This window comes from Cnephaeus nilssonii, assembly GCF_951640355.1.
Source record: "Cnephaeus nilssonii genome assembly, chromosome: 9".
Taxonomy (NCBI): domain Eukaryota; kingdom Metazoa; phylum Chordata; class Mammalia; order Chiroptera; family Vespertilionidae; genus Cnephaeus; species Cnephaeus nilssonii.
Window position 1 is genome coordinate 37,464,104 of NC_137080.1, and position 27,747 is coordinate 37,491,850.

Sequence of the window (27,747 nt, forward strand, 5' to 3'; positions counted from 1 at the left end):
TCTTTAGCTATACATGCTGTTGCTAATTCTAAGCAAGTCTTTAATTTTTAGTCCAGTAGTCACAATGTCTTCATTCTTATTAGCTTTGCAAATAGTAGTTTGGACTACAATGTTGCCGTGGGCCCAGTCCAAAGGTTATATCGCTCAGTTTAAACATCCCAAAGGTTAGAGGAGTAAGAGGCACCAGGGATGGCAGCTCTGGTTCCATGTGGAAGTGGCTCTATTTATATTATTTTTCACCTAACACTGGACATTTTCTAAGAAAGTTGATAAATGTTCTTACCACATGCACAGAAAAGGCAACTACGGGGCGATGGATGTGTTAATTAACTTAATTGTGGTGATCCTTTCACAATGTGTATATATATATTAAACCATCAGGTTGTACACTTGTACTTGTTAACTGCACCTCAATAAAGCTGAGGGGAGAGAAGAAAGTGTGAGAAACCTAGGTTGTTAAACAGGCTTTCACTTACAAAGAAAAAATCTGACTGTCCCCAAACTGCCGTTTTCAACACTGTGCTTTATTGAGCAGATACTTATTTGGGTGCTTTATGTACTGCTGTACTAACTGGTTTATGGTTGCCAGTATTATACTCTATCAGTAAGTTAGGTACTTACTACCCAGAGCAGTACCTCAGAACACAGGCTTAGCTGGTTACTGTGCTTAAATGTGATCTCAGCTTCTCATGAGTTTCAGGGGAACAGGGTGGTTTTTTCCTAAGGGTCTGGGAGGAAATTGAGGAATAATAAAGAATGTCAGAAATTTGAATTAGTGCTCATTAATGACCAGAGAGAAACAGAACTCATAAAATAAGGAGGCCCAAGAGAAATTATAATATTAGAAAAAATTATTAAAATAAAATAATATAATGTAATTAATATAATATAATATAATATAATATAATATAATATAATATAATATAATATAATATAATAATATTAGGAGCTGGGAGAAGATTTCAGTTAGTAAGTGTCCCTGGAAAAAAACAAGAGACTTCCTCTGAAATTGTTATGTTTAACCATGAGTCATGAAAAACCAGGCAGTTGACACTCCGGCACACACACAAGAACACAAACCTTTTCTGCCAGAGTTTTGAACATAACCAGCACTTCAGAAGGATGAGGTAGGAACCATAAGTTGAGGAAGACTTTCCCGTCAGCGGACAGCAGGCCCCGGGGCCGGGGCGGACTCCTGCAGCACGAGAAGGAAACGTGGGTAGCACAGCGGTTCTCTGAAGAAGCGTGGCCAGTGTGAACTATTTATACCGGCTCAGCCGGTGGTGACACACAAGCCCGGCGTCCAAGCCTGCGGCCGGCGGGCCCCCTCTCAGGCCTCGCACAGGTGGCCACGGCTATAAACAGCCCAGCAGGAAAGAGCGGGTGGCCGCTTTTAGCCTGAGCTGTGTTGAGGAAGGAGTGGGCATGGGGGGTGGGGGGAGGGTGGAAGGTATGGTGAGACAGGAAACGAAGGCATGAATTGGCACCATACGGAGTGCTACATAGGAGGGGGTTCAGAACAGGCTCCCTAAGACGTGCCACTTTGGCATGTGGATTGTTTTGAGCTGAAGGCATTTGAGACCCTGTGGACTCAAGAGAAACCTTTATCTCTCCCTTCAAGAACTTAAATTGGAGGCCTTGTCCATAAGGAGCGTTATCTCCAGAGGTAACTTTTATGACCTACCTAGAGGGCAGGGCAAACTTCTAATTACTGACCATCTGCTCTTCTTATCATCGTACCATTGGCCTTCCTCCCCTCTGAAGCCCCAGGCGCCTGACCTCATCCCTTAGCTCAGAATGCCTTGCTTACCCTTCTGTCTCCTAACCTCTTGTGTATATGGGGTCTCTGACTCTCTCATGTATGTGGGGTTCCTATACATATGCGTATAATTAAATTTGGGTTATTTTCTCTTATTAAACTGTCTCAATTCAATTTGTTTATTAATTATATTAGCTGAGAGAACCTAAAATGGTAGAGTAAAATGTCTTCCTCCCCCACACATATCTTCTCACTTAACTGTTCTGCCAGCCTTTGGATGTACCTACTTTGTTCCTGTTTCATAGGTGAGAAAATTGAGGCCCTATGAGGTGACCTAGATCTTGCCGACTGAGGTCCTAGGAGATGAAGTTGGGATTTAAGTGGCGATCCGGCCAGGTCCAGCCCCCAGGCTCTAGAGAGCGGTCTCCGGTTTCCTGCTCTCACCGCCATGTCTCCTCGCGGGGATCCTCACTCTGGCCCTCTTGGTCTTCTTCCTCCTCTCTGCTCTTCTCCTCTCTAAACGCCTCCTCCTTTCTTAGGCAGCAGTATAGCTGTCTCTTTGTTTACATATTAACACACAATCCACACACGTCTGTTAAGGACTTGCACAAGCCCAGGTACCCGCCGCCTGAGAGTGACAATGCCACTAGTTCTGTTGAAGCTTGATCTGCACCTGCCTGGTGCCCCCCAGAGGAACGACCACCCTGAATTTCACACGCATCAATGCTAGATTTTCTTTGTAGTTTTACCACCCATGAATACACCATTACAAGATTGTGTTGGGTTTTGCCTGTGTTTGACCTCCACACAAATAGAAGCTTAGGATCTTTCTACTACACGTAGTGGGCAGTGGCATCCTGACCCCACTGTTTCTCCATCACCTCAGGAGTGAGGCGGCCCACTGTAACAGAGGGTGAGGGTGGGGGCTGTTTCCCCCTTAAATGGAGCCTTCAGGTCTAAGGAACTGTGTTCATCTCGTGTGGACAATGGTGCTCTGTGCAGTTATCAGATGTGCAACCTGGCATCAGAGGGCCTGAGCTTGAGACCAACATCTCCCACCCTCAGCTGTGTGACTTTAGACAGACTATCTTCTGAGTCATTTCATCCATAAATTAGGAATAAAGATTCCTAACTCACAGGACTGGTCTAAGGAATGATTTTTCAGAAGAGTGTCAAGCATTTGAAAAATATTTTATGTCATGAGGGATCTCAGAGTAATTTGTTAAGAAGTGAGGACCTGAACATGTTGATGAGAGGACGTCCTAGAAGTGAGGGTTGTGGGGTAAAGCCAGAGACTAGTGCCAGCGTGGGGCTGTCTTGGTTATGCTGAGTGGGCAGTTCTGACAGGCAGACAGCAGAAGGAGGGAAGCAGAGTCCCCACCCTACACGGTGGCTTGCCAGGTCTTCCTTGGGTCCACTCAGCCCTCTGCTCTGCTCTTCCCACTCTCCCCGGGTAATTTCATTCACTCTTCTGGCTGCAACTACCATCTATTCGCCAGTGACTCCTGAACTCACATTTGCAGGCCTGGTCCCCTCCTGTGGTCCAACTTGCTTCATCTTGGTTGGTGCCTTAGACCAACTCAATCAAGAAAGGGAACAGCTGAACTCCCCACTCCCTTCCATCCCAATCTTGTGCCTCTCCCTGTGTTCAAAGAACCACAATCCTTCAGTCCCCCAAACCAGAAATCAGGGCGTCATTTTGAGACCTTCCCTTCTTTACTCCTCATATCCCACTGATTCCGTGTCTCTCACATTTGTACCCACTTCCACTGCCTATGCAAGGGCTTTTGATGGAAGGAGCTTACCCTCTTGGGGGCACTTTGGAAGTTACAGGGGCATTTCTTACGGTTGCTATTATTTTTGGGTCTCTAAGGAGATAATAAGATGACCTTGCCACTTATCAAAGTAAAATGTGATTCATTTGAACTGAGGACTGAATGTTTTCAATATCAAACATTCCGAAAATGAGACCTTTTAAACCATGAAAACTCTACTGTGAATAGAGTGAATCACTGGCCTTAAACCTACATTTCAAGTCTCAGGGTTTTCATCAGATAATCTGAAGCCCAGGAACAAAGTGTGGAGTTAGCTTGGAGAATTTCTTTATTTCAGCAACCACATCAGACTATTCTGTTCTGTAACACATCAAAGCTAGCTTATTCCAGTTTTATCTCTGTTATTCAGTTCACGGTGTTTAACAGTGTCCCGAAGAAGCCCTGGATATCAACAATAAAAAGTCACAGGGCCTGTGTCTGAGCCCACGGGGCTGTAGGCCAAGGTGCTCGCAGCAGTGTGGCTGAATCAGTCCTTGGCCTCTGAGAAGCACATGTGTCCCTGGAGCCACAGGGCCCTCTACCAAATGGTTATCTTTACTCCTTATTCGTTTTTTTCCTGCCATTTCCACCCCTGCCTGCAGGGAGCAGTCATTTGCTGAGGAAGGTCAACGAGGGCAGCAGAAAGGTTTGGGTGCTCAGTGCAAGACTGTAGCCCAGTTCTCAGCCCCATAGGAGGGCTCCCCCATCAGGTCCTTGGCCTGACAGTTCCTTGACCTGCTCAGCATCATCCCCCTTCATTTCATTTCCCTTCAGCCACCTGCTCTGGGGCATCACGGCAGTCCTCATTATTACCTCGGGCCATATCACCTCCAAAATCCTAAACTCAAATATCCTCCTTTCCCAGCTCTACCTTCTATTCTTCTAGTTTTCTCACTCGTTCACTCCCACTAAGCCTCCTTCATCCCTACAAAATATGCTCCTGGACATCACTCAGCCCTCGGTCTCCCCTTCCAGATGGAAGTCCATTCTGACCCCACTCTCTCCCTCCCTCACTACCCACCTATCCAGCAAATCCAACTCTGGATCCCTACAGCTCTTCTGATTTCTGTTTCTAGTCACACACAGCTGGAGGAAACCACACCACTAATTATATTGATGCCATTACAAGTATTTAAATGGTTTCCCTGGAGCCTGAGCGGTGTCACCCTGGGACAATCCTTTCTCTTTCCCGTGATCAGTTTTCATGTCCTTTTCCAATAATTCCAAGTCTTTTTCTTCTTCCCTTTTTTAAAAATTTATTTCACAGAGGAAGGGAGAGGAAAACAGAGATAGAAACATCAAGGATGAGAGAGAATAACTGATTGGCTGCCTCCTGCACCTTCTGCACGATCCCTACTGGGGATTGAGCCTGCAACCTGGGCATGTGCCCTGACTGGGAATCTAACCATGACCTCCTAGTTCAGTGGTTGGCAAACTCATTAGTCAACAGAGCCAAATATCAACAGTACAACGATTGAAATTTCTTTTGAGAGCCACATTTTTTAAACTTAAACTTCTAACGCCACTTCTTCAAAATAGACTCGCCCAGGCTATGCTATTTTGTGGAAGAGCCACACTCAAGGGGCCAAAGAGCCGCATGTGGCTCGTGAGCCGCGGTTTGCCGACCACTGTCCTAGTTCATAGGTCGATGCTCAACCACTGAGCCTCACCTACTGGGCCCAAGTCTTCTTTAAGCCTCAAACCAAATTCCTGCCAGCAAATGAGACATATTCTGTTATTTCATAATTCAATTAAAAGCCACTGGTTGGAACTCCCTGCACTTCCTGTGGGCCCACTCCCCCCTCCCCATCCTCGCTTTCAACCATGGTAAAGGTGGAGACACACACCCATGACATGAAATGAAGACAGTCTCTGCCTTCAAGGGGCTTACATTCCAGAGCAGCTAGACATACAAACATGACTCAATGACAGAAGCAGGGTGGAATGGATGTGTATGAAAACAGAAAAATCCAGAATAAGAAGCCTCAGATTTGTTGGGAGACTAATGAAAGAAATTCATAGCTGAGGCTTCTGAGCTGTGATTCATTATCTCCCGCTTTATATTGCTTCCTCTTAATGGCACTGACATCCCTTTTTCCGCCATTTAAAAAACTATGATAAAATATACTTAACATAAAATTTACCATTTTAACCACTTTTAATTGTATAGTTCAGTGGCATTAAATACATTGGCATTGTTGTGCAACCGTCACCACCATCCAGAACGTTTTTCCATCATCCACAATGGAACCTCTGTACCCATTTATATATATAAAAGCCTAAGCGACCGTGACCACTGGTCAACTGCTCGACCGGTCTCTATGAACGCACTGACCACCAGGGGACAGATGCTGAACACAGGAGCTGTCCCCTGGTGGTCAGTGCGCTCCCACAGTGAGAGTGCTGCTTAGCCAGAAGCCGGGCTCATGGCTAGTAAGCGCAACTGTGGAGGTGGGAGCTTCTCCAGCCTCTGTGGCAGCACTACCCAATGGCATGGTGCCCAGCCCCGGCTCGGGCTCCTCCCTGGCCATCTGCCCTTCATGCACTACTACATCCCCTGAGGGGTCCTGGATTGTGAGAGGGCGCAGGCCAGGCTGAGGGACCCCACTGGTGCACGAATCCGTGCACCGGGCCTCTAGTTAAATAATAATGGCACTGCCATCTTTTTATTCACCCAAGCCAGGGACTCTGGGTGACATTCTAGACTCCTCTTTTTCCCTTAGCCCCATATTAAATCCAGCACCTGGCCTAGCTGATTTCACCTCCTAAACATGTCTCATCTGTGCAGTTTCAATAGCATCCTAATTGATGTCCCTGACAATCGTCTTGTTCATCTTTCTCTCTATTTGTGGAAGGACAAATGCCAGACTTCTGGATCTTGCCTCTCAGTCTGTGAATTCTATTTCTGATCACATCCTCACAGTTCCAGGATAGGGGCCACTCACAAGTCCACATGCTGTCTCACATCTCTGTACCTTTGTATTTGGGGGCCTCCCAGCTTGAGCTAATGTTCTTTTCCTTAAACATTGATCATCCTTTAAGACCCAGGTTAAGCATCCTCTCTTCCCTGAAACCTGCCTTGCTCCCCATCCCCACTTTCCCAATCCTTCTGATAATCCTTCTGAACATTTCCTGGTGGGTGCTTTCATTATACGTTTATTTTATTCTTTATCATAATGTTTCTGCCTATTTCCCCTTGCCTAAAGGGCAAGGACCATGTCGAATCCATTGCTGTACAGTGCTTGGCACCAAGGCTGCCATGTACTACTGTTGTTCAGGTTGTGCCCTGAGGCAACCAGCAGTGGCTGAGATCCAGCCTTTACTTGCCAAGCTCTGCACCCGGACATGGGGCAACCTGCCCAGAGGAAGAGGTGCCTTATTCTAAGGCACATAAAGCAGCTGTATAGGATAGCAGTGGCTCTGCCTGTCACATAGTAAGGGTTCAATTAATGTTACTGTCCTTTCTCTCTGTGCCTTCTTTGCTCCTCCATCAGCTAATGCCACTGCTCTTGGGAGTGGGATTGAGTGTCATCCTAGTCTTCAGACTCTAGACTCCTCTGGTGCCATGAGGGCATGGACGCCTCAAGGGGCATCCTTCCTAGGAGGAGAGCTCCCCTTGGCTCCTCTTTGGTAGAGATTCTGGTCTAATTTGGGGGTGGGGGTGGAGTTCTTTGCTAGAACTAAACACAGTACATTACAGGCATTACAGTCTCTTATGAATTAAGTAGCACCTTAGAATGTAAAGCCTATACAACTCATGGGGCTCTTCTTGTGAGGGATAGCAAACACAAGCAGGAGCCCACTGTCCTCCCTTTCCTGACTATGACAGACATTGCCAATCAACGACAACACTATCACATGCGGATGTCCCAGAATCCTACACAGAAGGGCGCTAATTATTGGAATTGGTCCTTAAAGCAAAACATTTCTTATCTTCAATCAAACCCAACTCCTTATTTTATGAATGAGGTGAGGACCCCTATCCTCCATGACCCTCATTCCTCAACTCTGACCCTTCATCTCTAGTTAAACTTGGCCTGGGATGGTTCTCGCTTACCGTTTCATAAACACTTTTGACTGGCCCCTTTCCTGGGAGTCTTTCTCAGTAGTCCCGTTCCTTAGAATCTAGACCCCTTAGCACTAAGAACCATAACGTATTTCACTTCAGCGAGCTGCTTCAGCTTCCTCACTCATTAGGTGAAGAGTTGAGATCTGGAGATTGAAGAGAAGTGACCTGCCTGAGATCTCAGGGAAACTTAAGACTGAGCTGGGTCAAGTCCAAATATTCCAACTATCAGGTCATGGCTCTCTCCACTATACCTCTTTGTGGCTGGTGTTCAATTTTTATTAATACTTACTTCATGGAATGAATCATAGACTTTGAAGTTAGAAAAAATCGTATATCTTTTCCAAACTTTCACAGAAGAGAGAAGTTCCTTTCTCTGTAACTCGTTTTATGTGAGTGTATTAAAATCTAGAGAGTTTAGGAGGCAGGAGGTAGGTTTGGTGGAGAAACACCGAATCTCTACCAGTTGCTGCTCATCCACTACCTGACTGTATGAGTTGCTTTCACTTCGTGGACCAAACCCTTGCCCTGGAAGTATCACGCATTAACTGACTAGATGATTTAGGGCTCTAGGCTCTCCCTCTCAAGGGACTGCTTCCTTTAAGCTTTAGGAGACACACAGTCATCCACAAGAAATAATACAGAAATAGAGCAAGACCTACAAGTTAGAGGGATATTTTTCCTCCATCTCTTCTTTCTAACCTTCTTATTTGGCTGCTACAAATAAAACAGATCAGAAACAAAAACAGACTTGCTGAATACATTTTATCCTAAACACAAATGTAGTGAACTCATGGTTAGATTTCTGGGAACTATTTTTAAAATTTGATCCCAAATTTTTAGATTGTGCTTATAAATGGTTGACTTGTCTAGTGGATGGATGAGAGAGTGGAACTGATAAGCCTTAGAAGATTATCCTGTGATGTTTTATATGACAGAAAGATGTACTTTAGCCTCATTGGGAAACAGGTCAAACCCTTTACAAAATAGTTGTTCTACTGAGTTATCTTTGCCCTACTTCTCTCTCAAATGCATTCTGTCATTAGGTAAATCCTGAAGTCTACCCAAGTGAATGCACTGACTGAGCTCTTGAGACAAAACACTGGTATCACAAATTGGGCACCTTGTCAGTATCAATGTAGGAGTGGCTACTATTTTGATAGCCAGTTATCAAGGGATTAAGGACTCAACTTCTTTCATTCTCTAGCATTCTCCAGTCTATTCTATTATCTCCATTTTCTTGATGAACTCCAACTTACCTGTCACCTCCTCCTTTTGAATTTTTCCCTGAGGCCCTGGGAAGGACTTAAACACTCCTTTGATGCCATCACTGAACTTTTTACGTAACTCTAACATGTTATCTTTGAAATCTTTGAAGCTACTTTTTTGTTTGTAGAACTTTCCTCCACTAGACTGAATTTATCACCAGAGTCCATGGTTTAGTCACCTTTGTAACTCCAGTACATAGCGAAGTGCTTGGTACTAAGTCAGCACTGAATAAATAGTGTTTGAATGATGCATGAATAAGTGAGTGAAAGAGTTGTCTGATACAAATGGTCTTTAAATCCCCCTCATCTATCTGTTCTATGATCGTAAATATTATTACTGATACTCAGCACCTTGCAGTAAGGAAAGAGGAAAGAGGGAGGTAATCTCATCTTACAGGATGTTTTTTCTCCCCCTTGGAGACTGCATAACTGTAAAACACCTCCTTTTTTTTTTTTTAAAGAAAATGTAGTCACTGACTGCACAGGTATGCTAACTCCTCATCCAGGTGAGTAACCTCTAGTAGGCTAAGGTAAGAACATTTGGAAAACTGGATAAAGCATGATAAGAAAGTATTATCACTTATTATTACTACACATATATATTTTTTCTCTGTTAGAGAAATACAGAAAAGCACTGATTTATCCAAGGCATTGGTATACCATTTTCCTCCGAATATTTCTTCTACCCCCTTGACTAAAATATTTGAAACCAGGACAGCTCAAGATCAAGTCTACTTATTTGTTTGCTTATTTTAGAGGCTGACTTATGTAAAAGGGTGTGATTGATGAACATCTTAGGGCTCTCCAGGGGAAAATAAAACTGTATACATTGAAAAAGCAGTCAAACAGCCCATAAACAAAGAACTCCTCTGGGTTCAAATACAAAGTTACTCTTATACTTTGTTTATTTATTGTTTAAAGTATATTTTATTTATTTTAAAATGTAACTTAATTTAATTTTTTCCATCACCATTTATCCCTTCTATGCCCTCTTCCACCTCTACCCTCCTTTCCCACCCCCACAGGTACTCATTCTTAAAGTGTTAATTCTTTCTTTTGCCTATCTGGACTGGAAAATCAAGGTCAAATGCAATAATGGGAGCAAGATTTCCATGCCAAACTTAACATGCTTCTTCCCTGTGAGGGGTAGGGTAGAGAGGGAGAGCAACAAGCTCGAACGGAAGTTACGCACCTGAGGTCATCCTTGCAGCCCTTCTTGGAATCCCTCAACCCCTTCTTTTCTTGTGGTTGCCCCACCATGAAAAAGGTGTCCCTGATGGTAGGGAAATCTTCCAGCAGGGCCCTCAGGCTATTGCAGTAGGCCATGATCTGACCCCGAAGAGCATAGTGAGACATGTGCTGGTTAAATCTGAAAAGTCAGAAGAGATGATGTCCAGAGGTGAGTCCTCTCTACAGAAGTTCCAGGATCTACTTTCCTAGACTATCTTTCAAAGAGAATAGAGCACCTCTGTCATGAAGAAATCTCTGTCTGGGTCAGGTTGCTACTGCATGAAGGCAAAGTCATGGGCCCCTTCAAAAGCATCTCCTATTCTTCACTTCTAATGCTCCTTCTTCCGTGTGCCAGAGGTCAGCTTGATTTGGTTTTATCTAATAGGATTGTGGCTCAAATAAAACAGACCACCTCATACCTTGGAGAATTTCTACATAATTCTGGTGTTTATTGAGAAATCAGCATGTGTAGTTCACATATACTACATATCCTATACTTACTTCTGACAATATTCAACTATGACCTCTCTCTTGGTTTTCTCAATTTCATCCTGTAATAAAAGAAGATGATAGTTCTTCTATTAGACAGTTGGTTAAAAACACTCTCTACGCAAGCATCTATGTAGAAACTGATCGCAAACTTAAAGCAGAAAAAGGCCACACTGTCGAGATACTCTTCCTGAAGGTCAACTTATTGGGAAACACTCCTCCAGGGGAGTCTCCCCCTCCCATATATTTTGCTGAGTGAGTAAAGAATGCAAGGCCCTGACCACTCTTTACTGGGACTATTGCTAAGGGTTATGTTTGCAGAAAGAAGTCTTAAGGGATGAGGTAATGCCTCCCTCCAGGAAAAAGAGCAGACTTGCTATAAAAGAGGTGGGTTCCTCCAAACTCAGTATTACTCAACTGTGACAAACACCCTCTGCATGCATCCGGGCTCCTCCATGTTGCTCCCGTGGAACTTGGGAAGCCAAGGGAACTGACACAAACACAAAGCCCATGTTGCCTGCTCTGCTATGAGTAATAAAGTTATTTTATCTCTTAACTAGGAGTCTTGTGTCTTCTGCCAGCCTCCACAGAACAGTCACAGGTTAACGTACCAGCTTGTAAAGGGGCTAAAATCCCAGACCTTGACACAACTGACAATTTATTACCTGAGCCCTTTCTAATCTGATTGGCATTGAATAATCCTATGAGCAGTTAGTGAGTTGTTACATTTTCTACTTGGTCAATATTTTTTTTATATTATAGTAAAAAACTAATTTAATATCTATAGTGACTTATTAAAAGGAGTCCTTTCTCTCTATTATTGTTCAGTAGTAATCTTGAAATCTGGCCTCTCTTACATCCCAATTGGATTAGGTAAATTTAGGTCTTTTGTTTTCAGTCACAGGTAGGGAAAAAGTGTAAATCTGCCATTTCTTCCCCAAACATCGCTGCATTAACCTAATGATTTCCTCATCAAAAAATTAATAAATAATGAAATGATATTCGCAAAATTAAGCAATACTTTTAACTGTTTAAAGACTTGAGCTTTATAAATATGTTTTCAATAGATTGGGCTAGTATAAAACCCTTAAAGAGGAACAAGGTGACCGTGCCTGAAAAAACAAGGTGAATTAGATGGCAAGAGTCTTTGTTCACCTTGTCTAAACACCCTAAGCACCGGCGGGTCTCTCAGGAATGAGCAAAGGTTCCAGAGCGGGTGTTGAAACTAGTTCCATTTAGAAAGTGACAGAATGAAATGTGACCTTGGGAAAATGCACCTATTTTAAAAACTAGACTGCAGTTGGCTTGAATGGCTTCCTTTGTTATTTCTTAATGAGCTCCCTTTTTCAGTTCTTTATGTTTTCAATGGTCCTATCCAAATAGGCTGAATGCAACAGGCTCTAAGTTAAGAATTTTTATTTGCTCAAATGTAAAAGATGACAGGAGAGCTTTAGGGAGCCCTTCTTACTATACTCACGAGGTTCATTGAGTCCGCCATGGTTTGTTTCCTGAGGAGGAAGGCATTCAGCATCATGTCCCGCAGTCCCACCTTTTCTAATTGAATAGACACGAAAGCCTCCGGAGCTCTGACAAGGGAACAGAGACATCTGAGCCCAAGGCGAGTGGATGTATAGCAAGGAGACAACTCGAGAACTCTCTGAGGAATAGAAACACCTGAGGCTGCACATTGGGCCTTGCAGCAGGGGAGCTGGTGGCTCTGTCTTCACAGTCCCCGGCTGCTTCTTGTGCTGATGTGTCCTCCTCCTTGGGACTCATGTGCCTGAGGCACGCATTGGCAGTCCCGAAATTCACAGCTTGGCCCAGTGATTGTACTATCCACGTCCCTTTGTGTCCTCCAGGCCTAACGTGTTGGGGCACCTGGACTGAAATGGCCTCCCAAGGGTCTGCTGGACCAGACACATCGATCAAAAATCTTCCATCCACACATTGTGAGTGTGGATTTAGGGCACCCACACTCTGGCCATATGTCAGATTAATAGCATCTTGAGAAGTAGAGTAGCTTTTCCTGTTGTTGTTTTTTGCCCCATTTTAAATTTGCCAGAATTAAACTAAAATATCATTGGTATGCCCCAACGAAATACTCAGAGTATTTATAATTATTGCAGAATACAAATATCTCTCTTTCTGTGTCATGGTGAGAAGAAATCAAGACATAATAGGGTATCTCTGCTTTATAGACACATCTTTTTAGAGACTGTGTCTCTTTGACAACACCCCATTCTATTATTCTAAGCAATGACAAAGCTCTTGTTAGAATAGTAAGGATAGGTCTGTACTTCTCACTAAGATAGACATGGAAAATTTGGAGAGGCCAATATTCTTTGTTCTTGTGTTCTACTCTCTTTGAAGTTTGAAAAACACAGAAAAAGGGAGAAGGAGAGGGAGGGAAAAGCAAGAGAAGGGAAGAGAGGGAAGAAGAGAAGAGAAAAGAGGTTGAAATTAGGAACTGTTAACTCTCCTTCATAGACTGGAGTACATCAGAAGGAATTGAGCCTTCTCACTGTTCATACAAGGTTCAAAATCAAACACATGCTGGTCACTCTGGGAGTTTAGTCATTCTTCAGTCTCATAACACTCTGTTCTTAACTGACTTAAAAGAGGACACATTTATGTTAATCCTGCTCCCCCCTGGTACAGTACCTTTTGATAGCCTTGGATCTTTCTGCAGGAAGAATAAAGGTGTCTGGATGTTTGGGAGTTGGGGCCAACAGCAATCTCTCTATGCCATTTACAATTCTGGAATTTCTTCTGGTTGGACCCATTCCACCATCGTTTCTCAGATCTGAACTTATTTCCTAAAATATTTCAAACCAAAGTGAATCCAAATTGTTGGATTTATATGTCCTGTGGTACTGGCTATAAAATTATCTCATAGCCACAAATACGTGTAAATGACTGGATGCATGGGGAGGGAGTGGGAATGGAGAGAAGGGGGAGGGGGGACAAGTAAAGAGAGTAAGGGAGGGAAGGGAAGAGAGCTACTATTTTGCACAATAAAGGGGTGAGGCACTAAGTGGAACAATTTCCAGAATAGAATGCAATTATCTAAAGTGCTCTGACAAAAATTCTCCATTCCACAGGTGGCTAGTGGAGTGCTCGATCAGAGGGGCCTCTCAAGAAATACTGCTGATGGGCTTCATGGCTGTGAGATCTGAGAACTTGTTTTGGGTGCTCATTCTGGTACAGTCTAAGCAGATGGAGGTGGCTATATATGCTGCCATGCACCACGCAATGATGAAGGAGGGAGAGGCGGAGGGAAGGTGGAGGAAAGGGAAAGCAAGATGGAGAAAAAGAAGGGAAATCCTTATTTTTCAATACTCCTATTGGTTATGGAGCTATCAGGCACAATGGATGGAATTCTTTTACATTTTTTCTAAAATACTAACTAAAAAAAATATTGTCTTCAAAGGAAAGACCACTTTTTCAAAGAAAGAAATAAGGAGTTCTCTTTATCTGAATTACTAAAGAAGAATGAAGCGAAATAAAAAAAAAAAATCCTGGGTAAAAATGTAATGTTTTCATCCTGACTTTTTGTGAAGACCTTGTGTTAGCCAGGTCTCTTGGAAGTGGTAGAATATCCAGTTCAGAAGACTTAAGAGGTCTAAGAAAGGCTGTGAGTGAGCCAAGAGGGAAGAAAACATAAGCTCTGCAATCAGGTCACAGTGCTGACACTCTCGTGATCTCCGTTCTGTCCTGAACCTTTCAGAACCTGTTTCCTCACCTAGAAAAAGGGGATGATATTCCCCATCGCGTGGGGCTGTTGAGAGGATTCCATGAGCCCATGTATGTCCATCACTTAGCTCACTGCCTTGCCTGGACCACAGAAGCTTCTGAATTGAACTGTTAACTCTCTGAATCCCCCATCTGCCTTCAACATCCCAGCATGCCCATTTTTCATTTCTCTCTTTTTTATATATAAAATATTTGTATTGATTTCAGAGAGGAAGGGAGAGGGAGAGAGAGAGATAGAAACATCAATGATGAGAGAGAATCATTGATTGGCTGCCTCCTACACACCCCACACTGGGGATCGAGCCTGCAACTTGGGCATGTGCCCTGACCAGGAGTCAAACTGTGACCTCCTGGTTCATAGGTCGAAGCTCAATCACAGAGTCACACCCACCAGGCCCATCTTTCATTTCTATCCTCAATTGCTTCCTCTTTTCCAGCTCCTTCCTACAGATATATTTATATCTATTTTATTCTTAATTATCTTGCCCCCTCAAACTTCCTCCACAATTCTGACCAAACTTCTTAAAGAACTACTATGGACTAAATGTTTGTGTCTCCCCCTAATTTCTTACGTTGAAGCCCCTTCCCCTAATAAGATTGTATTTGAAGACTTTTGAAGATAGTATTGGAAGGTAATTAGGGTTAGATAAGGTCATAATGATGGGGCTCCAATCTGATAGGGCTGGTGCCCTTCCAAGAAGATAAAGACACAGAGTTCTCTCTCTTTCTCTGTCATGTGAGAGTTCAGCCATCTTCAAGCAAGGAAGAGAGCCCTCACCAGAAGCCGACCATGCGGGCCCCTGGATCTTGGATTTCTGGCCTCCAAAATTATGAGAAAATAAATTTCTGTTGTTTAAGCTAGTCCACGGTATTTTGTTTTGGCAACCTGAGCTGACTAATACTGGAGCAGTAAATATACACCACTTTTATATTTTTGTCACCTTGTCACTCCTTAACACTGGCAGTATGCCTTTCACTCCAACTCCATCAGAGCTGCTCTGTCAGTCAGCAGTAAGCCTTGGAGAATGTCAAAGGGCCTCATTTTAATCCCTACTCTCTGGTTCTTCCCTCTAGACTTAACTCTATCAACTTTCAACTTTTTCTTCTTTCTTCTTCTTCTTAAAAAAAAAAAATAGCTTTGCCCGGTTGGCATGGCTCAGTGGTTGAGCGTCAACCTATGAATGATTCCCAGTCAGGGCACATGCCGGGATTGTGGACTTGATCCCCAGTGTGGGGTGTGCAGGAGGCAGCTGATCAATGATTCTCTCTCATCCTTGATATTTCTATCTCTCTCTCCCTCTGAAATCAATAAAAATATATATTAAAAATAATAGATTTATTGAGGTACAATTGACATTCAATTAACAGCACATATATGAAGTGTACAATTAAAGAAGTTTTATTATATGTGTGCAACTGAAACCATTACCACAAAAAAATAATGACCATCACCATCCTTCCCACCCAGCCCCCTTCCTCAAGTAACCATTGCTCTGCTTTCTGCAACTATAGATCAGAATACATTTCCTAGAACTTTACGTAAAGGGAGTCAATGCAGTATGTACTCTTTTTTGTCTAGCTTCATCCATATTGTTGTGTGTGTCAATAGATCATGTCTTTGTATTGCTGAGTACTATTCCATTGTATGAATATACCACAATTTGTTTATCCATTCATCTGGTGATGGGTATTTGGGTTCTTTCCAGTTCTTGGCTATTTTAAAATAAAGCTGCTATAAACATTTGTGTATGTATTTATATGGACATGTGCTTTCTCTTGAGTAAATACATAGGAGTGGAATGGCCGGATCATCTGGTAAGCGTATGTTTAATTTTTAAAGAAAGGCCCAAAACTATTTTCCAAGATGATGGACCATTTTGCATTCCCATGAGCAGTGTATGGGAGTTCCAGATCCTTCTCATCCTTGCCAACACTTGGAATGATCAGCCATGTAAAAGTTAACCATTCAAATGGGTGTGCAGTCATTTCTCACTGGGGTTTTACATTTATCTAATAACTAATGGTTTTGAACTCCTTTTTATGTGCTTATTTGTCATCTGCACATCTTCTTAGATGACTCATTTCTTCTTGAAACATTTCTCTCCTTCAGCTTTGGTAGCAATGCACAATTTTATTCTGTCTCTTTCCTTTTTTTCCTCCCTTCCCTCTCTTTCTCTTGCTCCCTTTCACTGTCTTCATCATTTATTCCTCCTTATTATGTCATTAGCCCTCTTCCTGTCCCACATTTGTAGGAAAGCATATAAATACACATACATATATGTTCATGTATATGTATATATTCATATATATTTTACCCTAATGCCTCCTTACCCCTCCCAGTGCTGTAGGTCTTTCCAGGCTATTTCTCTTCATGCCTTCTCTCGCCTGCCCTGTGCTCCTATCTAGTGATTTTCAACATTTGCTCCCTGGGTGGATCTCAGGAAATAACTCATCTCCCTGGCAACCGTAACAACCCCACTTATACCTATTTAGTTATTGGTATTCCTCATAAGATTAAATTAATTAAATAAAGGAATCTATATGTTAACTCTATATGAAAACCACAAGTGGTGGTCAAACCAGCTTATTTTTTTCCTAGTCCCCATCTGCCCTTTCTTGCTTCCATGCCTGGGTATCTGAAAGGACTCCTCTCTAATCATATGGTTATATGGTCATCTTTGCCTGTCAAAAAGCTCATCCCTCAGGCTTTCCCAAATGCCCCCTCTCTGTGCTACCCTACTGAGGTGCCCAAATGGGACCTCTTTTTTCTTTAAATTCTGTCAATAGCTTGTTGAATCTCTTTTATGCCTTGTGCATTTGAACTACTTGTTGGCTGGTCCCCCTTACCCACACTGGTCTGTAAGTTCCTCAGGAGCATGAATTATATCTTAGTATTACCTAATGAGCTCAAATGAACAAATAACAAAAGAAAGAATAGGTAAATTGGATTTATCAAAATGAAAAATTTGTTTCAAAGGACACCATCACAAAAGTGAGAAGATGGCCCTCAGAATGGGAGAAAATATTTGCAAATCTTATACTTGATAAGGGACTTGTATTAAGATTAAATAAACAATTCTTACAATAATGAAAAGACCAAAAAATCCAAATTTGTAAAAGGGCAAAGCATTTGAATAGACATTTCTCTAACAAAGACATACACATGGCCAATAAGCACATGGAAGGATCCTCAACATCATTAGTAATTAGAGAAGTGCTAATCAAAACCATAATGAGATACCATTTACTCCCACTAGCATAGCTAAAATAAAGAAGTGAGACAATAACAAGTTCATATTATCTTCTCTAATAAAATGGTAATATGCAAATTAACCACCACTCCGCTACATAAGCCACGCCCACCAGCCAAGCCACGCCCACCAGCCAATCAGGGTGAGTATGCAAATTAACCCAAACCAAGATGGCTACAGCCACAGAGAGCAAGGTTTCCTAGGTAACAGAGGAAGCCAAGCTTTCCATAGCTGTTGCAGGCCTAAGCCTCCACTCAAGCTACAAAGTTTCAATTATAGAAGGTAAACAAATTCAAACAAATGGCGGCAGAATGGAGCTTGAGAGAGCAGGTCAGGGTTGCCGGTGGCAACAGGGGAAGCAAAGCTTTTCGCACACCCTGGCCGGGCCCACCCGCTTAAGGCTACAAAGTTTCAATTGTAGAAGGTGAATTAACTGCCGCAGAAATGGCTGCCGCCCCGGAGGGAATAGCAGGCTTGGCTCCGCTCCAGGCTACAAAGTTTCAATTGTAGAAGGAAAATAAATCCCAGATACCAGGGCCTCTGCTTGAGTTGCCAGGGGGCATGGCCGGCCTGCAAACCACCACAGGCCCCTCGCTCAGGCCGCCCCACGCCCCAAGGGAACCCCACCCTGATCCAGGACACCCTTCAGGGCAAACTAGCTGACCCCCACCTGTGCACCAGGCCTCTATCTTATCTAATAAAAGAGTAATATACAGATTGATCATCACTGCAACACACAATATAGCTGCCCCCATGTGGTCAAAGATCCTGCCCCCATGTGAACACAAGATGGCCACTACAAGATGGCCAGCAGGGGAGGGCAGTTGGGAGGCACCCAGCCTGCAAGGGAGGGCAGTTGAGAGGGACCAGGCTTGCAAGGGAGGGCAGTTGGAGGTGATCAACCCTGCAGGAGAGGGCAGTTAGGGGTGACCAGGCTGGTAGAGGAGGGAAGTTGGGGGCAAACAGGCTGGCAGGGGAGCAGTTAAGCATCAACCAGGCTGGCAGCGGAGTGGTTAGGGGGTGATCAGGCTGGCAGGCAGAAGCGGTTAGGGGCAATCAGGAAGGCAGGCAGGCAAGCAGTTGGGAGCCAGCAGTCCTGGATTGTGAGAGGGATGTCCGACTGCCTGTTTAGGCCCGATCCCACCAGGATCGGGCCTAAACGGGCAGTCGGACATCCCTCCAGGAGTTCCAGATTGGAGAGGGTACAGGCTGGGCTGAGGGACAACCCCCAGCCGTGCACGAATTTCGTGCACCGGGCTTCTAGTTATTCATAATAGCCAAAAAGTAAAAACAACCCAATACCTGTCAACTGATAAATGGAGAAACAAAATGCGGTATATCTATAGGATATCTTTCATCAGTAAAAGGGAATGAAGTACTGATACATGTTCAAACATGGATGAAACTTGAAAACATAATGCTAAGTAGAAAGAAATCTGACATGAAATGGCAAGTTTTATGACTCCATTTATATAAAATTTCCAGAATAGGCAAAGCTATAGAGTCACAAAGCAGATTCCAGGTTGCTAGGGGCTGAGGGGAGAGGGGAATGGGAGTGACTGTTAATTGGTAAAGAATTTCTTTTGAGAGTGATGAAAACTTTCTGGAATTAAATTGTGGTTATGGTTGCATGATCTTGTGAATTATACATGGCAAAGAAATAAATTTAATGTAATGTAAATTATCTATATATATAAAAGGGTAAGTGAGCTACTGTCCATCCGTCCAACCAACTGACTGGCCGGTACACAGGATGCGCACTGGCAATTTAAAAATAAACGTTGAATTGCACATGCGCAATACATATAAAGCTCTTGCTGGCACCAATCATACGCATGTGTTTTGACCTGTCATTGTCAATTGTGAATTTGATTGAAACTTCTATTATAAAGGGCGAATAGTGATATTAAAATATTTCTTTTAATTCATTTCCTGTCAATGTGCACGAATCTGTGCACCAGGCCACTAGTATCTCAATAACAACCAAAAAATCCAGAAAAAAGAAAGAGTATATATTAGGTGTTGACTTTTGTGGAAAACAGAGACATAAATTTGTTAGGTTTAATCAAATAATTGAATAGATACCCCTCCACAGGAACTGCCCTTTAGGCCACTTTACAATGGACATTCCCTTTCGCTTAGATCACATTCCACTTACTAAGACCATTATCTCTCCCCTCTGGACCGCCCCAGGCTCTGGACCTGCACAGAGAATTCTCCGCGCAGAAAAAGCCCACCTAAAGTCCTCTAAAACCTCTGATTCCCTGTCTTTGGGTGCTGGCACCATTTTGGGGCTCAGCCCATCTAGTATCCAGATGACCTAATAAATTTATAATCCCTTACTACTTTGGCCTTGTGTGTTCCTTCTGAAAAATTTTAGTTTTTCAAAAAGAAATACAGGAAGGATAAAACATAAAACAATGGAATCCTTTATCTACAAAGCGCAGAGGTGGATGAAAAGGTTATTTTTTTCAAGCTAGTCAATATTATAGAGTTACATATAAAGAAAAATCATTAGCAATAAAAGGCAAAAGACCAAGTAAAGATTTGGTCATGTGTTGGGTCACTTTAGAAAAGAAGAAATAAAAAGAAGGCGGGAAGAAAAGAAGATAAAAATACAGGAAAGAAGGGAAAATGGGAGAAAGGGAAGAGAAAGGGGGAGAAGGGAAAGAAGGGAGGAAGGAGAGGTAGAGGTAAAGGTAAGGAGGGAAGTACGCAAGGAAGGGACAGCCTGATGTTAGCTGGTGAGTCATGGTGGCATGCCTCAGGCTCCCCTATCTTACAGGCTGACCTTGACATCAGCAGGACAGCCCCCTCGGGGAGTGTGATAGTAGAATGCATGCTGGACAGCCACCATCAAAGCATTTTTCTGAGCAGCTTGACATGCAAGAGTCACTTGCATGTTTTCAACTCCCGAATGGAACAAGAGCTACAAAAAGAAAATATAAAAGGTATTAGGAATTTCTCTCATAAAGAAAAAGGTAAATAAGCCAGTCAGAGAAAGACAAGTATCACATGGTCTCACTCATACATGGAATCTAATGAACAAAATAAACTGATGAACAAAATAGATCCAGAGACATAGAAGCATGGAACAGACTGTGGAATCTCAGAGAGAAGGTGGGGGTGGAAAGGGGTGTGGAGAGATTAACCAAAGAATTTATATGCACATATGCATAACCCATAAAATATAGACAATAATGTGTTGAGGGGGGGGTATTAGGTGGAGGAGGGTCAATGGGAAAAAAAGGGACATATGTAATATTTTCAACAACAAAAATAAATTCTTTAAAAAAAGGAAAAGGTAAAGTTGAGGGTTGAGATCACCACTTATTCAACATCCTATATAATAAAAGGCTAATATACAAATTGAATGGCGGAACAACTGATCGCTATGATGTGCACTGACCACCAGGGGGCAGATGTTCAATGCAGGAGCTGCCCCCTGGTGGTCAGTGCGCTCCCACAGGGGGAGTGCCGTGCAGCCAGAAGAGAAGCTGGGCTCACAACTGGCGAGCACAGCAGTGGTAGCGGGAGCCGCTCCTGCCTCTGTGGCAGTGCTAAGGATGTTTGACTATCAGCTTAAGCCAGGCGTCCTCAAACTACGGCCTGAGGGCCACATGCGGGTGTTTTTGCCGTTTTGTTTTTTTTACTTCAAAATAAGATATGTGCAGTGTGCATAGGAATTTGTTGATAGTTTTTTTAAAACTATAGTCCGGCCCTCCAACGGTCTGAGGGACAGTGAACTAGCCCCCTGTTTAAAAAGTTTGAGGACCCCTGGCTTAAGCTGTCAGTTGGACATCCTCCAAGGGCTCCCGGACTGCAAGAGGGTACAGGCCAGACTGAGGGACACCCCCCCCCAAGTGCATGAATTTTGTGCACCAGGCCTCTAGTGTATATATAAAAGTCAAATTGCAGCATGAGCTGAGATCCTTGTTCCTCAGTCACAAGACTGAATCTTTGTCTCCTTAAGCAGCATTTTATCCAGGAAGGCAGCCTCGAAGCTCGATTTGCTCTGTAGCTGGACACCATCAGGTTTCCCCAAATGTCAGAAAAGGATGAGCAGGCTCTAATGAGTGAGCAAACATGCTCAGGGGAAGGCTCTTGTAAAACTGCCAAGATTAGATTTATGTTTAAAAAATACACACACGAATTGAAGCCTGCACATACATACATAGAAGCAAAGAAAGCTATCCGAGTGACAGGGGAAAAAACAGCACCAGCTTTAAAAAGGTCAGATAAAAGCTCCGATCACAAGTGTATATTTTCAAAAGCTTGATACAAAGTCGGCTCACTACAAGTGCTTCTTTTTAATATCTAATAGAAGTTATTGCAAAGGGTGTTGCAGTCTATAGTTCAAACCAGGCCAATGTGCACATCAAATGCGGCAAGGCCTTCATCATTGCTTATGAAGTTGGAAGCTTTTCTTATATGAGAGACCCAACTTTATATGGGTTAAACGTTATGATTTTTAAAGAAATACAGGAGAAAAACGCTTAATTTTCCTTTAGTTTCCTTTTTAAAAAAAAATAATTAAAATAATTTACCTTAAGGATGGCTTCCTTCGTATAAAAACTAAATTTGCCAACTTGGTTATCATCCACCTCAGAGATGGCCAGGACAAGAGTAGTAGGAGAATATCTGCAAGAAGAAACATGTCACTGTTTCAGTCATTGTGCCGTGCCATTAGTCAAGAGATGCCCATTCTGATGGGACAGAATGGCCTGTGATCAGCTCTGGGACATCAGTAGGAACAGCAAGTGCAGATTTATGCAAGACTTGATATTTCCACTCAAAGACTGAAGGGCTCGGGGTCTTTTCAGTCCTTATTGGACTTGATCTCCCTGTAGTTTCGTTGTGGTGACCATCCACCCTGGAGCATTTGAAATTATTTTCTCTTGATCATCATACCACTGTTTTTCCTCCTGTTTTTTCCTCTTGCCTTCTTGACCTCCCCACTTTGGCATGTGGATTGTTTTGAGCCAAAGGCAATCGAAACCCTGCTGGCTCCCAGAAACTTTTACCTCTCCCTTAAAGAATTTAAATTAAAGGCCTTGTCCATAATAGGAGTTATCACCAGAGATAACTTTTTATGACTTATATCTAGGCCAGGGCAAACGTCTAATTATGGAACATCTGAGCATCTGATCTTATTGTCCCGCGAATGACCTTCCTCCCCTCTGAAGCCCCAAGCTGCCTTGCCTCATTCCTTAGCTCAGAAGGTTATTGCCTCATTTTTCCTACCCTCCCTCTGAACCTCTCATGTATATGGGGTTTCCATATGAACATATATAATTAAGTTGGATCATTTTCTCTTGTTAATCTGTCTCATGTTGATTCGACTACTAGACCAGCAGAAAGAACCTAAGAGGGTAGATGGAGGGAAGTGTCTTCCTCCCCACAGTCTCATCTACTCAGGCCCCTTATGGATTCAGACCCCCTTGTCCACTCCCTAAAAGTTGTCCAGTTCTAACTCTCTCCCATTGCCCTAACCGTCATCTAATATTCTTTGTAACCACATTTCTGCCTTGGGATATGATCCTTTGTCCATAACTAAGAGACTCTACTATGTAATTTAATACCTATGACTTTTGGTTTCTTTATCTATGACTATATGTAAATGGGATATCACTTATCTCATATATGGCTATGATAAATATTAAGTGGAATAATATGCATGAATGTACTTTTTAAAATGTAAGTCACTATGCTTATGTTTGATATATGTTGTTGTCACAGCAGAACTCCAAAGTGGCAACTTTAAGAAATGAACATGTATAAAACAAATGCAAACTCCAGACACAAATTCCTTGGATGCGTAAACCATTCTCTAGGAATTCAGAAGGCTCCCCAGATCTTGAAGAATCTCTGGGTCATCATTGGGAGGACCAACCACTGCTTGGCCAGGACACAGAGCACTTGGGCAACCTGTGCTATTTGGTTGATTCTGACTGAACAAAATAGGCCCTATTTCACGGCAGTGTAAAAGATCAGCGCCAGCAGGAGGCCCTCGAAGAGACAGAGAATAGCTTAGCTCCAGGTTGGAGACTAAGCCTTGCCTGAGGCCCAATTACACCTTCTGCCTTCAGCTTCTATGAGATCTCTCTGTATCCTAACAAAAAATTATCTTTCTGGTTTAGCTAGTGTGACAGAATAGAGCAGGGGACATTTTCCCTTCAGGGGACATTTGGCAGTATCTGGAGACATTTTTGATTGTCACGAATGGGAAGGAGAGGTATTACTAGCATCTGGTAGGTAGTGGTCAGGGGTGCTGCTAAACAACCTCTGATACACAGCCCCCTACAAGAAACAGTCACCCTGCCCCAAATTTCAACAGTGCCAAGAGTGAGAAATTCCGAGACACTGTATTCTATCATCCTAACCCCTCCATTCTACCCATGCTCTCTCTGAGGGAGATGAGTCCCTTAACATATTAATATACTAACATATCCAAGTTATATTTTGAGCAGGGATCCACATCAGCAAAACCAAGGTGACTTTCCCTCCTTGGAGTCATCCTTGCCTTCCTTGGGGTGGATGAGGCCAGGACCAGAAATCTCTAAGGATAGAACGAGGGCCCTCAGGGGGAAGGCAGACTGGGGGGGGGGGGGGGGGGGGGAAGAAGGAAAAAAGACAAAAATTTCTTCTCAGCATACATCAAAGGTGGACTCTCTGAGGGGGAAAAAGATTCCTTTCTCTAACTGGATGAATTCATGATCTGTTAGTGGTAGGAGTGTTTTCTTTCTGCCAATGGGCATGGAATAGAGGTTCCACTGGTTTCAGTCAGCTTCTTTTATTGACCAACAGAAGAACCTAAGATATTGCCATACATGTTAGATTTGTACATTGTGTTAGAATTTTGAGGAAACAGTGCTCAAAAACACTTGACTGACTTCTTCCTGGTCCCAGGGTAAGTGAGAGAAAGGACCTGGACTTCTGATTAATGGTTCTTGCCCCATGAGACCAACCCTCACACCCCTTTCTACCCAGAAGCAACATAGTCAACCCGGGTAGCTGCCTGAGCCTGTGATTCCATCTCATTTGAACTCTCTGGTCTGATTCTTTCATTTCTAAGTTACTTGATGTTTTTAAATCAAATTATTCCCCTTGATTGAGACCTTATTTTCCCCTCTTATTAAGAAAAGGGGAGAAAGAAAATAAATGGCATTATGGCAGACAGAATATAATAAATACAATTAGAAATACAAATGTGTTTGCTTGTCCAGTGGTGGTAGAAATTATTTTTCACTAGTCATTCATTCTACCATTACATTATTTTTACTTTGACCCTCTTAAGGCTCACCTGTCTACGCGATCACTGTTCTCCAGCAGAGAGGTGATAAAGACAGGAGGTGGATAATCCACCTTGTCCTTGTGTGTTGCAAATTCAAAGTGAACAGGCCTCAGATGCAAATGGAACTCTTCAAAGCCCATCTCCCACGCCATTTTCTTATAGAGACTAAAAGAGGGGGGCAAGGGGGAAAGAGCCAACAACATTTACTATTTATTTTCTCCTAAAAGGAAACTAAGTGGTAAGAAAACCAAAACATCAGAATAAGCACAAAAGCAAAAGGCAAAATAAAAGTAACAGAAGTAGGGCAGGAAGTGAATGAGTCACACAGGTCTTATGTCTGCCCTTTGCTATGACAGTTGAAAATAGAAGTAAAGTAGGAGGAGATGTGCTTGGTACTTTCTTAACTCTCATTTCCTGCAAGCTAGTTTCTGTCCTCAGAGTCCTCACCAGGTCACTTATATTGCCCTCAATACAAGGTTCATTGTCTTCCCTTGGAACTCTTCACGGCTGGCCTCTGTCCCCTTCGTAAGGAACACTGCTCTCCTGGATCCAGGATGTCCATGCTCCTACCTTGTGACCACTCTCTCTGTCTTCACTGGCTTCTTCATCTCTTCGTTTTCAAACCCTGGTGTTTCCTGAGGTTCCAAACCCAGTCTTCTTCTCATCTTCTCCATACTCTCCTTGGGGTGTCTGCCTTCCAACCCCACACCCTAACGGCCCCCTCTAGTGACCCCATCTCCATCTTGCCTCAACTCTGAGCTCTACTCTCATGTTTCCACAGCTTGCAGTAAGGCTCCATGTGGGGTTCCCCCTGGCATTTCAGCTTTCTGTGTCTAGAATGCCTTCTCTTCTCTCACCCCCATTCTAACACATTTCTCCACCTTGAGAAATTGGCATGTTAAGGCTGAGTTCAAATGGCACCCATATTAGTTTTCCAGGCTGCTGAAACAAAGCACCGTAACCTGGGTGGCTTACACAACAGCAGTTTGTCTCACGGCTCTGGAGGACGGAAACCTGAGGTCAAGGTGTCAACGGGGTTGGTTCCTTCTGAGGGCTGTGAAGGAGGGCTCCGTTCCAGGCCTCTCTCCTTGGCTTATAGTTAGCCATCTTCTCCTTGTATTTCCACATTGTCTTCCCTCTGTGTGTGCCTTTGACCAAATTTCCTCTTCTTATAAGGACACCAGTCATATGGGAATAGGGCCCAGCTCCATAACTTCATTTTAACTTGACTTCTTCTGTAAAGACTCTATCTCCAAATAAAGTCACACGCTGAGGTACTAGGGTTAGGACTTGAACATATGAATTTGGGGTTGGGGGAACACAATTCATCCCACAACAGTCCCTTTTCTATGAAGCTTTCCCTGATCCACTTAAATAGAATGAAATACTCCATTTTCTGTGCTCCCATAGTATTTTGTTCACTTGACTAAAGTATCTTATCAAACTGTATCAGGGATGACTTTTATATTGTGAGCTCTAACATTTATGATCAGAAATTATGGGGAAATAATATCATAGAGATTAATAAATATCTTGACTTGTGGTTTAAATTTGTGTATTCTTCTATTATATTTTCTAGTTATGTAATCTTAGGCAAATTAACTTTTCTGAGCCTCTACTTCCTCACTGGCAAAATGTTTGCAAGCTACCTCAGAAGGATATTCTGAGAATTAAATGAACGAACACACATGAAGTTCCCAGTACAGACCCAGGCCACAATAGGCCCTCACAAATGGTTGGTGGTAGATGACTGGACCCTCTGTGTGTACAGGGCCTCTCATGAGGATCAGAACACAATCGAACTCACACATGTTTGCTACAAATCCTCTAGTTCCATATCCTTCCTGCTTATGAGACATGTCCACTTGGATGTCTTACTATCACCTCACACTCATAACCTAACACCAAACTCGTTCATCTTTCCCGCCCCTTACCTGCTGAACCTTCCACACCGTTCAAGGCCGGAATGGCATCACTGCCTCTCCTTTGTCTAGCCCAATGGCGTCACTGTTTCTGCTCTGCTATTCAACTTCATTACACTCAAGAGAAAAACCCAGTCAATATTTAGAGTGCCGGTGTAGGGCAGGCCTGACCCCAGGTGATGAGGTACCATGGAAAACCATATGCACAGGGTTTTTGTATTCAGGGAACTTCCACCAGCAGGAAAACCAATAAACCAATACGAAGCATCTTATTACAAGGCAATGTGCTGAATGGAGAGGAAGGTCAGGTGCTGGGAGCTAGCTTAGCTAAGTGGTCAGGCGGCACGTAGGAAGGCCTGGGTGAGAGAAGGAGCAAGCCAGGTGATCATTTCACCCATTTAGAAAGTTTCCACAGGCTGTTCTGGGGGCCACAGAGGGGGCAAGGCTTGTAGGCAGGAAGCCCCGCTATCTGTCATCCCCCTAGACCCTCAGTCCCCCTACTGACCGAGCTAAGTGTGCGCTCTCCAGGCTCATTTCTATCAGCCGGTGGCGGAGGGTCACAAGTTCCAGAAGTTTGGAAAACGTCTCCAGGAGCAGCGCACGAGCATCTCGGCCTTGGTTCTGATCTTTGGCTGCCGCAGACTTAAGTGCAAGCAGGCCTATCTCCTCCACAAGAAAGGGATCGCCCATCACCTTCGCTGAAAGCAGCTGAGAGAAAACAAAGTATTTTAAAAATGTATTTTTTTAAAAAAAGAAATATCACATATTAAGAAAAATGCTATTAGTAGCACAGATTCTGGATCCAGATTCTCTGGGCTCAAATCCTGGCTCTGCCACTTAAGATCTGTGAGATTTGGGGCAATTTACTCTATCGTGCAGTCTCTTAGTTTCCTCATCTGTA

General features: G+C 43.3%; 1 protein-coding gene across 1 annotated transcript in view; it reads right to left on the reverse strand.

Moving 5' to 3' along the window:
* Positions 1-27,747, reverse strand: part of LOC307105423 (uncharacterized protein) — a gene marked incomplete at both ends in the record, with an annotated part of 140,657 nt that overhangs the window by 58,372 nt on the left and 54,538 nt on the right. Inside the window, 8 exons of the mRNA XM_079781175.1 lie at positions 1,077-1,195; positions 10,100-10,276; positions 10,639-10,688; positions 12,095-12,212; positions 20,414-20,559; positions 22,178-22,271; positions 24,934-25,089; positions 27,352-27,554. Of these exons, the coding sequence (XP_079637301.1) occupies positions 1,077-1,195; positions 10,100-10,276; positions 10,639-10,688; positions 12,095-12,212; positions 20,414-20,559; positions 22,178-22,271; positions 24,934-25,089; positions 27,352-27,554 (1,063 nt within the window). The remainder of the gene's footprint in view (positions 1-1,076; positions 1,196-10,099; positions 10,277-10,638; positions 10,689-12,094; positions 12,213-20,413; positions 20,560-22,177; positions 22,272-24,933; positions 25,090-27,351; positions 27,555-27,747) is intronic.